Source organism: Calidris pugnax, unplaced genomic scaffold, assembly GCF_001431845.1.
Source record: "Calidris pugnax isolate Ruff unplaced genomic scaffold, ASM143184v1 scaffold133, whole genome shotgun sequence".
Classification (NCBI taxonomy): domain Eukaryota; kingdom Metazoa; phylum Chordata; class Aves; order Charadriiformes; family Scolopacidae; genus Calidris; species Calidris pugnax.
Window position 1 is genome coordinate 9,320,487 of NW_015090977.1, and position 10,719 is coordinate 9,331,205.

At 53.3% G+C, this 10,719-nt stretch overlaps 1 protein-coding gene across 3 annotated transcripts in view; it reads left to right on the plus strand.

Moving 5' to 3' along the window:
- Positions 1-9,151, plus strand: part of LOC106894448 (myotubularin-related protein 4-like) — a 37,816-nt gene extending 28,665 nt beyond the window's left edge. For 2 of the 3 annotated variants that reach the window (XM_014953094.1, XM_014953093.1), the window contains exons 3-7: positions 2,962-3,051; positions 5,818-5,934; positions 6,613-6,695; positions 6,897-7,063; positions 8,492-9,151. In XM_014953094.1, the coding sequence (XP_014808580.1) occupies positions 2,962-3,051; positions 5,818-5,934; positions 6,613-6,695; positions 6,897-7,063; positions 8,492-8,592 (558 nt within the window). In that variant the 3' untranslated portion in view covers positions 8,593-9,151. Of the gene's footprint in view, positions 1-357; positions 591-2,961; positions 3,052-5,817; positions 5,935-6,612; positions 6,696-6,896; positions 7,064-8,491 lie in introns of those variants that run through there. The other variant, XM_014953092.1, reaches the window with a different exon arrangement.
- The last annotated feature ends 1,568 nt before the right edge of the window (positions 9,152-10,719 follow it).

Sequence of the window (10,719 nt, forward strand, 5' to 3'; positions counted from 1 at the left end):
GAGCAGGATCCCAGCTGGGCACGGGGAAGCTCGGCCGGGGCGGAGGGCTCGGTGCCGGGGCACGGAGCCTCCTTGCGGCTATTGTTCCCGGTGGTCCCGCACCCGCCATCGGTGCGGCACAAGGCGGGGGCCGGTGACTCGTCTCCCGAGAAGCCGCTCCGCTCGGCCACTGGGCGAGGAAGGGGCTGCGTGGCCGGCATCCACCCCCGGGCGGGGTGATCCCTCCATCGCTCTCTCCATTTTCTGTCTCGCCTGTCGGGGAGACGCTCAGATGGCAGAGCCGGGCTCGGCGGCCTGGGGAGGGAGGTGGAGTCTGGCCGTCCTCCGCCCGCCCTCCCTCCATTGTCAGCGGCAGCCGGCGGTGGCGGCGGGCACCTGCTGGGGCCGCCGGTGGCAGGGATGCTCCTGCCCTTTGCGGCGGAGCGGGGAGGCTGCCGCAGTCCCCGCGCCGGGGTCTGGGAGCCGCTGCCGGCAGCAGCAGAGGGACGGAGGAAGGAGATGCTGCTTGCGCCTGCCCGGCCCTGCTGCCGCCTGGGGAAATGAACATGAGTCTGCCAGGCCGCGTCTCCTGCTCCATGCTCAACTGCTTTGTAAGTCCTGCTTTCCCTTCCCCCCCCTTCTCCTCCATGTAAGCCAGCTTCTCCCTCCAGCTCCCGTGCTGCCTTGGCTGCCCCGGATCAGGCCTGTCCTTGAGGCGGGGGCTGCGTTCGGATCCTCCTGCCCTGCATCTGCCCGGTCTGACGCGCGGCCCCCCCTGACACGGGGGATCCCCTTCTCTGCCTCCCACGTGCCGTGGTCCCCACCGGTGCCGTGCTGCTGTCCTGCCCGGGCCCAAGGGCACGGCGGGCTGAGTCGGCTGCAAGGCCCCGGCGAGGGTTCTGTGCCGTTCGGTGCCGTTCGTGCCACGCAGGCTCCGGCCGGTCCTTGCTTGGAGCTGGAAAATTACCGTGAGAGGGCAGGCAGCCCCAGGGGAGCCCTGTGCTCCCGCCATGGCTACGGCCTGCAGGGCAGGGGATGCAAGGGCCCCTCCTGTGCTGATGCTGCCAGGATGGTGCTGGGGGGGGGAGTCCTGAGCTCTGCATCTTCTATACCTTCGGGGAAAGGAGTTTCCTTGCTCAGAGGCAGATCTGATGCCCCTTTCTGCAGATTTCCCCCCCCCCCCCCCAAATGACTTCTGGCCAAATGGGCTCTGAGGGCATCAAGAGATGGGTGGCTTGTGAAGAGAGTGGGGTCCTGAGCCCTCTGCCCTGCTGATGCCCCCAGACAGGGCTGTGTTGGGAGGGGATGCTCAGCTGCCTGCCTGGCCCGTGCTGCAGGCGAGGAGGAGCTCAAGGGCACCCAGGCCGGCGGAGGGCTCGGGCTGCCCTGTTCCCGTTCTGGCTGCTCACTGGGATTTCTTTGCGAGCTGCAAAGTGGTGATGGGAGAGGAAGGACATCTCTGCTCCCTGCCCACTGCACCGGCACACAACACCCACCATCCCTTTGTGCTCTCCTGGGCTAGCACCTCAGTCTCGGAGCGAGCTGCTGGCAGGAGGGGCTACTGAACCCCCCGTGGTCTCCATCCCCATGCAGGCACCTGGTGAATGGGTGAGGAGGGGCAGCACCTTTGCCTCTGGCTGGGACTGATGCCGAGTTCGGTGCTGGCCACGAGCAATGTGTGCACAGGTACTGCTGCTACCGGGCCGGAGACGGGCTGCGGGCTCTGGCTGCCCTATTCCGGGGAGCACCCCAGGTACCAGGGGGTGCCAAGGTGGCTGTTGGCAACATGAGGGGATTCAGCATAATTTTAAATATAACTGTATAACTGACCCGAAAGGGTCAAGTTCTCATTTCTTCAGGTTGAAATTCAGGGTTCTGGCTTCAGTGACTTAACCAGAAAGATATTTCATTGTAAAATATTATTTAATGCTGGCAGAACAGAGTATTTCCTAAGAAATGCTGGAGCCTAGAGGAGCTGTAGTTAGAGAGCAAGAAGCACTTTGAGGAATGCGTTCCCACACCAAATACCCGGGCAAGTAGCACCGTCCTGGGCTCGCAGCAGGCGAGTGCCCTCAGCTGAGGGTCTGGGTGCTGCTCACCCGTGCAGGGAGATGGTGGTGTGGCAGAGCATGGGGTGAGGGCTGGACAAAAGAAGGACCCATGTTTTCATGAGTGACTGAGGATTCATGGGTCGCAAACTGAGACACTCTCTCCACTTTTCCTAGGATGGTGTGTCTGGGCTCCATGTCTCCTCTCAGACCACTTCTCTGAGGCCTCCATGGGCTTCCCAGGGTGTCTGTCTGAGCAGGTTGGGCACCTTCAGCTGCTCTGAGGACAAATGCCCTGCTTGGGTGCTGTCACCAGTCAGCGGCACGTGTTGGGTGCTCTTAGATGCCCTTGTTAAAGGGTTACGTTTCACACTTGCATATACTTCTGGAAAAGCTTCGGGCTCTTCCCAGATTTCTTGGGACCAACAGTGAAAATCATATTAAGATCATAGAGTCCAACCATCACCAAAATGAAAACTCCCCAAAGAACACAGTCCTTGTGATCATAAGAAGAGGAGTAGGTTAAAGCTGAACTGTAGATGGAAACCCTTTGTGTTAGGGAGTTTCTGCTGCAGTGCCATAGCGAAAGTAGCAGTGTAAATTTGTCATTTGACGTGACAAACTGCTGTCCCATGGGTCTGAGATCCTATGTGTGGTCAAGGTGTATCTTCTTGGCTTTCCAAGTACCACACACCTGGAAGGGACAGGACTTGGAGACCTGTTTCAGTCTGTCACTGAATCACTGGTGGGTAATTCTGCAATAGCAGGAGGAACTGCCGGGCTCCTGCAATGCAGAGAGCTCAGTCCAGAGGTGTTTCCATGCACAGGTCCAGGAGATCCCTATGGTCTTGGGGTGCCATGAGTATCCAGCAGTCTCGATTTTTGGCTTCTCATAAAAAATGCTGTCTGACGGTGTGTTTTGTTTGCAATGCAGGGTGAGGAGGGCCCTCCCAGTTTGGAGTATATCCAGGCCAAGGACTTGTTCCCCCCGAAAGAGCTTGTGAAGGAGGAAGAGTCATTGCAGGTAAGGAAGAGAACCGAATCTGTCCATTCTGGGCTGCGGCAGGCTGGACTGGGGCAGTGGGAAACCCGAGGGCAGTTCTCCAGCCCGGGATGGGTTCTGGCAGCAGCTGGTGGTGCTGTAGGTCACGCTTGGACCAGCGAGTCCTTCGTGTGCTTGGAGGCTGCTGAGGGCAACTCTTGGCCCTGGCCCTGCCTCCCCAGCCCTGCCAGGACACTGCAATTCCCACAGCATTGCCTCTGCTGCTTGGAAAGGATGGCTGGAGCGTGATTCACTAGAGCTGCCCTGGGCATTCCCTGCCTGTGCTGACAGTGAGAAATCGTGACGCTGCCTGCGGAGCTCTGCAGCAGGTAGACACTGTCTGGGACAGGTCGAACATCAGGGCCAGGCTGTGCTCTGCGTAGCTGTGGCGTTAATTGCGATGGATGATCTGGCCCTGATTCACATTGCTCCTGGCATTTTCCTGCTGCACAGCTGTTGGAAAGAGAAACCTCTGTGTGGTGCCAACCTCCTGCTGAAAAAGGCCCTTAAAGAGCCCCCTGTGCAGCAAGGGCAGTATTCTGAGCAGCAGGAGCCAAAGCCTCCTTCTGTTTCATAGAATGGTTTGGGTTGGACGGGACCATATAGACCATCCAGTGCCACCCCCTGCCCTGGGCAGGGACACCTCCCACCAGACCAGGTTGCTCCAAGACCCCTACAACCTGGCCTTGAATCCCTCCAGGGATGGGGCAGCCACAGCTTCTCTGGGCAACCTGGGCCAGGCTCTCACCACCCTCACACCAAAGAATTTCTTCCTGAGATCTCATCTCAATCTCCCCTCTTTCAGTGTCAAACCCTTTCCCCTCATCCTATGGCTCCCCTTCCTGATCACGAGTCCCTCCCCAGCTTTCCTGGAGCCCCTTTAGGTACTGGAAGAGGCTCTAAGGTCTCCCTGGAGCCTTCTCTTCTCCAGGCTTAACACTCCCAACTCTCTCAGCCTTGTCACCTCCTTTAACGTAGCCCACTGCCAGCTTGTCCCAGTGCTCATCATCCTCGTTGTACGTTACCGCTGCTGCTGCAGTGTTGGGATTTGCTCAGAGCAGTGTTGTGTCCGTAAACGGTGCTGATAAAAGCAAGGAGTGAAACATGGAGGAGCAAAGGCAGCCGGGCAGGGGCCATGGCTCGGATCTGTGGCCAGCAGGAGGTGAAGCCACTGAGCCCTTTCCGAGCTGGGACCACCGAGAGAAGAGAATCTGCTTTCGTCTTCTGTGTGGAGGACCGTTAAGTTCACCCCTCCCAAAGGGTGATTTGCCTTCAGTAAATTGTTATTCTCTTAATGCAAAGCCTAAAAGGACAAGTCTAAAAGGATGCCATCAGCTCAGTAACAGGCTGTGTTCAGGCACCTGTCAGGTTATTCCAGGATTTCCCTGTCAGTTCTTGCAGTTTTACCATCCCATTTCTAATCTGTCTTCCTTCTGTGGCTGTGTGAGAGAGCCACATAAGCAGGAGAAACATGTGCCAACTTAAAACAGCTCTGGCTATCATGCATAAATAAACTGCAGAAATAAAGAGTATATTCTCTTAATGTCAAATAATTAACATTTTTAAAGGGTTTTCAGACAGGTGCCAGTCTAAGGTTGTTATTTTCCTAGAAGTAACTTGAGAAGGAAGAGGTTGCTCATACAATTGTCACTTGCACGTGAAGTCTGAAATTCAATTTTTAGTCACCGTATACCCAAGCCATAGAAACAACTCGGTGATAAAGACAAGGCTGTCTGACGTGCACTAATTACAGTGTAATGAATTGGTTCCATCAGATGCCCTGTCTAGCAAGTGAACGGCTCTGGCTGAAATAATAATTCTTCGTGACCTTTTTTGCATAAATGATTACCAACATCACCTGGTGTAGGTGGCCTTCAGGGAAGAGTGAGGAGTTTACTTGGCTAAGGAAAAAGGGGGCTGGTGGACTTTAGGCTGTTCTGCCGCCTTTTTTTTTTTTTTTTTTTTTCTTTTAATACAAGAAAAGAAAGGTCACACTTGGCCACCTGCCAGGAGCCCCTGTTTTAAAAATAGCTACAGTGTGTCTGGGCCGATAGGGAAAACAGACAGACACTTGATTATCTGGATTTAAAAAAAAAAAATAATATTCTAATGCAGGTAACTTTAATGAAGTTTCCACAGTCGGGATATATCTTTATAGATAGAGATTACCTCTGAGCCTTATTAGCAGAAACTGGGCAAAGCTTTGATTTATTTCCTTACCTGGATTGGTACCAGTGGGTCTTGCAGTGCTGCTAGGAGCCCCCTTCATTTAAATGCTGCAGCAGGACTGCATATGGGACCCATCTCTTGGGGCAGAGGGCTCCGATCCTGTGGGCTCTGCCTGGAGCTGTGCAGAGCTCTCCCCAGCTCGGGTCTGAGCGGTGCCACACGTTGTGTCCTTCCTCACCCCACTCATGCCAGGGCTGTGTCCACCCTCTCTTAAAAGCAGGGACCATAAAGCCCTCTGTCCCCATGCAGCACCCTCGGGGCCAGATGGTGTTTGAGGTCACATCTCTCCTGGACAAGCAGTTGTCCATCGGGAGGTGTCCAGTGGTTCCCAAGGTATCCTTGAAAGAAAGTCCACCACATGGGGCTGGGCTGTTGGTGGTCCCCGCTCTTGGTGCACAACGAGCACGTTGCTGTGCTTGATTTCCCAGAGGAGATGTGCCCCAGGGGCAGTTGGAAGAGCGGTTTGTGGTATTTACAGTGCACAAAGTCTGTCCTGAACCAGTGCTGTCTCCCTTCCAGGTCCCATTCACCGTGTTGCAGGGCGAGGGAGTGGAGTACCTTGGCCATGCAAACGATGCTGTGATTGCCATCTCCAACTACCGGCTTCATATCAAATTCAAGGATTCTGTGATCAATGTAAGTCTGGATCTTTCCTGCTGCCTGGACCAAATCTCTCGCAGTGTTTGGGGGCAGGGGAGGGTGGGCAGGGGTGAGATAAGCCATTTCTGTGGTCCGTGGTGTGGGAACTGGGCCTCTTGAAGGATGCTAAGCCTGATGCTGCCTCTCGTTACTGCTGCTCATGCTGTTGCTCATTTGCTGCTGCATTTTGGGGTCTGGATGGGCCTTTCTTTTGGGTAATAATTAGAACTTTTCTTTGCTGTTCTCTTAAAATTCAGGCATTAAATTTGGCATTTTTAAGACTCACAGGCCAGTTTTAATGAGACTTCTCCTACCTGGAGACCAGCAACTGAGAGTCAGACAGTGAGACCCTGAGGCATTTCTTCCCTGTCTTCAGTTGCAATCTTTTATTACAGCTTTTGTTTGGCTCCGTTACCTCTGCTTGTCGGGATGCCATTTACTCAGTAACTGGCCCCAGGTGGGAAACTACCCAGGGACAGAATAGAAATTGGAATAGTAATTGTCGAAGGAGGCTCTGCGCTGAGTCATGAAGCTGCATAAACCTCAGAGTGGGTTTGTAGCTGGAACTGGAAGCTCACGATGTTGACGGAGCCGTGACTGTGCGTGATGGGCCCGCGGGCAAGGCTGCCATGAGATGTGGGATGTCTTGTCATGCCCTACATCTGTCCCTTGCAGGTGCCTTTGAGGATGATGGAAAGCGTGGAGTGTCGGGATATGTTCCAGCTTCACATCGTCTGCAAGGACTCCAAAGTGATCAGGTATCCCTCCTGCTGCTCTGCCGTAGGTGTCACTGCCACCATCAGCTCTGCTGTCTCCCCCTGTGCTGCCCTTGGAACCGAGCTGTTCATGGCCGAGGTCACTAAGACTCGGTGCTTTGCTCCTGTTGCTGGTTAAGTGGAGCAGAGCCCCCTGTCTGTATGAACGTACCCACCAAGGATGATTTGTGTTTGGATTTGCAGGTGCCATTTTTCCACCTTTAAGCAGTGCCAGGAGTGGCTGAAGAGGCTGACTCGAGCCATTGCCCGCCCTGCTAAGCCTGAGGACCTCTTTGCATTCGCCTACCACGCATGGTGCTTAGGAGTCTGTGTTGATGAGGAGGATCAACATGCACATCTCTGCCGTCCAGGTAAGGTCCTGGCCCCAGGGTCCCCTTCCTGCTCTTCTGGCCAGAATTTGCAATGCAATTTGAACTCTTGTTCATAACCTGATGTCTGGCTAGGTCTTAAGCACCACTGTGGCCATAGCCCAAGTTCATCTTGCTGAGGGACATCCTGTACCTGGCTTGAGATCCAGCTGATGGCCAAATGCAGCTGGATAACAAGCACAGTAAAAGGAATAATAGTAATAAGTATAATAAAGAGCATTCTGAGCCAGCAACACATAAGCAGCTTTTCCCTTTCTCCTTGTGAATGTAGAAAACAAACTTTAGTATTCTCAGCGTGATGACGGAGAGCTCAAGCAGTCTTGTCCCTGGCTGGGAAAAATCAGCAGCTTTGAGGCAGAATAATTAATAGGAGTCCATCTGCATCTCTTCTCCAACACCTCGAAATGCCATGACATTCGATGAGCAGCTCCGTGGAGATGTCTGGCTCCTGCTTACACATGCACAAGTGAAATCTTTGAATCCATAAGGAAAAAAACAGAGCTGTGATGGTGCCCTCGTATGGATCAGGATTTCCCATTCTCTGGGAACACAAAGTTCACTGACAGTTGCTTTGTCTTTAAACAGCTTCAGCATGAATAAAAGGGGATTAAAACAAGCGACAAGCCTGTCTTTAGACTTGAGAACGTGCTGGTGTTAGAGGAGAGAAGCAGTGGCCTGAATGAAAGGTCTGTACACAGGCTGGGCTGGAGGGTTGGGGCTGAGTATTGCTGCTGAAAGGGATACCAAAGAGAAACGGATAGAGGAAAGGTAAACTGCCTGCTCTTACCCTGTCCCAAACACCAACAGTTGGGAGATATTTGCTGCCTCTTCCTTCAGAGGAAGGATTATTCTGGAGTATAAACAAGCTTATCTGTGAAAATTCTTGCTGCAGGATATGAATGAGGCAAAGAGCTTTTTAGTATTTATTTGGTAACAACTTTTGATACGCAAGCAACAAAGACATCCAGAGTTTGTATGGCAAGGCCAAAACATAAGAAAGCAAATGCAGAGTCAGGCGGAGAGTGCAGCCCGGGAGAAGGAAGGGCCAGTGAGGTGCTCAGCACTCCTCTGGCCTGGGGTTCCTGCCATCTCCTTTGGAAGCCTTCTCTGTCAGAAGGGCAAAAGTGGGTTAAATTAACCCCCTCCACTCCCACACTGACGTGAGAAGGCTGTTTCCATGCTGCTGTGTGCCCTGAGACTGAGAGGTCATCTGACTTGACAAAAGCAGCAGAGGAACCCCTGTGAGGGGTGAGTCTTTTTGGCTTCTGAAGCGGGATCCCTGCCATCCAGCTGTGCGCGAGTCTCTCCCCAGCCTGTGACAGCTGCTGTGGAGCCACCACCAACAGGGTTAGATTTCATCAGTTCTGCTTGGCTGTCAGTCAGTCAGTGCCCTGTGCTCTGCTCTTCCAGGAGACCATGTGAGATACCGCTTTGAGATGGAGCTGGTGAGGATGGGCTTCGACTTGCAGAACGTCTGGCGCGTCTCTGACATCAACAACAATTACAAGTGAGTGCTTCACCACCAGGTTCTTCCCTCTCTCCTCTTTCCTCACCTTCTTCCCTTTGCAGTCCCCTTGTGGAGCAGTGGATGAGTCAGACCCCAGCTAATCCTCCTTCCTGCCTTGATAACCCTCAGGCAGATCAGCATATGAAGCAGATCCCCTTTTGTTCTGCCCTTCACATCATGGAACTGAGGAAGGAATGCGGCCCAAACACCAGAGCTAGCAGCACGTCTAAATGCTGACTCATGTAGCTTATAATGTGGCAGCCATAATTCATCCTTGAAGATGTTCTGGAGTCTTGGAGGAACTGTCCCTCATAGGGTTGCTTTTCTGGTCAGTCATTGTGTCTAAAATGCTCGCGCTGTTTGAAATTAGAAATACCAAGTTTTCTTAAAGTCGGGCAGCTTTTCAGCTCAGTTGAGAAACAGGAGTAGCCAGGGAAAGGCTGTCAGGATGCTTGGAAGTCTTGGGGAGTCATAGAATCACAGAATGGTTGGGGTTGGAAGGGACCTTAAAGACCACCCAGAGCCACCCCCTGCCCTGGGCAGGGACACCTCCCACCACACCAGGTTGCTCCAAGCCCCCTCCAACCTGGCCTTGAACCCCTCCAGGGATGGGGCAGCCACAGCTTCTCTGGGCAACCTGGGCCAGGCTCTCACCACCCTCACACCAAAGAAGTTCTTCCCGAGATCTCATCTCAATCTCCCCTCTTTCAGTGTAAAACCCTTTCCCCTCATCCTATGGCTCCCCTCCCTGATCAAGAGTCCCTCCCCAGCTTTCCTGGAGCCCCTTGAGCCCTTTCCAGTCCCTAAAGGGGCTTCCTGGAGCCTTCTCTTCTCCAGGCTGAACTCCCCCAACTCTCTCAGCCTGTCCTGACAGCAGAGGGGCTCCAGCTCTTGCAGCATCTCCATGGCCTCCTCTGGCCCCACTCCAGCAGGTCCATGTCCTTTCTGTGCTGTGAATGAGCGAGATTTGTTCAGTCTGGTGCAGAAGAGTCTAAGGGGTGATCTCCTTGCAGGCTACAGTTGCTGGAAGGGTAGTTACAACGTTGACAGAGTGAAACCCATCTTCTGACCGTGGCAGGTGACTGAACAAGAGGCAACCGCCACAAGTTGCAGCTTGGGAGGTTCAGACTGGACATGGGAGGGGAAAAAAACATTCCCCAGGAGAGCGGTGCCATGCTCGGAGAGATCCCCAGAGAGGTGAAAGTTCTCTGTAATCACAGCTTTTTGGGTCTGGGATGATCTAGTGCTCGAGGTGGCCCCTGTGGGTGGGTGGCTGGAGATCTCTAGAAGGTCTTTCCCATCAGCACATCAGTGATTCCAGCCTATCTTCTGCTCCTGGAGAAGAACACAGGAGCTCTTGGAGAAGCGCTGCTGCATTCTTTGCAGCAGGTGGCATTAAGCCAACAGGATTTTATTCAGCTTTGACAGAGGTATTCATGTCTGCATTCCTTATAATCCTTTCCTTGAAATGACTGGTATTCCTCAGCCTTTTCTCTGTGTCTCAGCCAGAAAAGGCGTCCCCATTGCCTGGACATCGAACAGTTCCAGGTCACCTCTTTCTTTTGGAGAAGCCTCAGGCACAAGCCTTGGGAAATCCCCATGGAGTTCTGCAGTTTGCTGCCTCTTCTCTGTTCTCTTCCTCCAGAATCCAGGCAGAAAGCACTAGATTTGGGGGTTCATTTTTAGTTTTTATCTGGCCATAGTGACCACATTGTTGCTTTTGGAACCGCATTGTTGCTTTTGGACATCTAACGTGACTTTGACGGCATTTACGCAGTTTCTCCAAGGATGTCCTGAGTGTACAACCTGCAGGTCCCTGTCCTGGGTAGAGTCTCTGCATGTCTTTGAGTTGGTCAGGCTTTCTCCTGCTTCTGGATTTTGGGATGTGGTTCTCTCTGACTATTTCAGAAAGTTCAACTTAGATTGACCATCTGTGGTTCACTTCCTGGCCAGTAATACACAGCCATTGGCCGACTTCTTTAAAGACAGATGTTTTATTTCCTACCAAACTAGGGAAGGGAGAACTTGAAACAAACCTCAGCAAGCTGGATGCAGGCCTGGCTTTGCTTCCCTCCATGTGCTGAGCTCCTACCTGGGGATCCTGGCAGGTCTGGGCTTCCTCAGACATCCC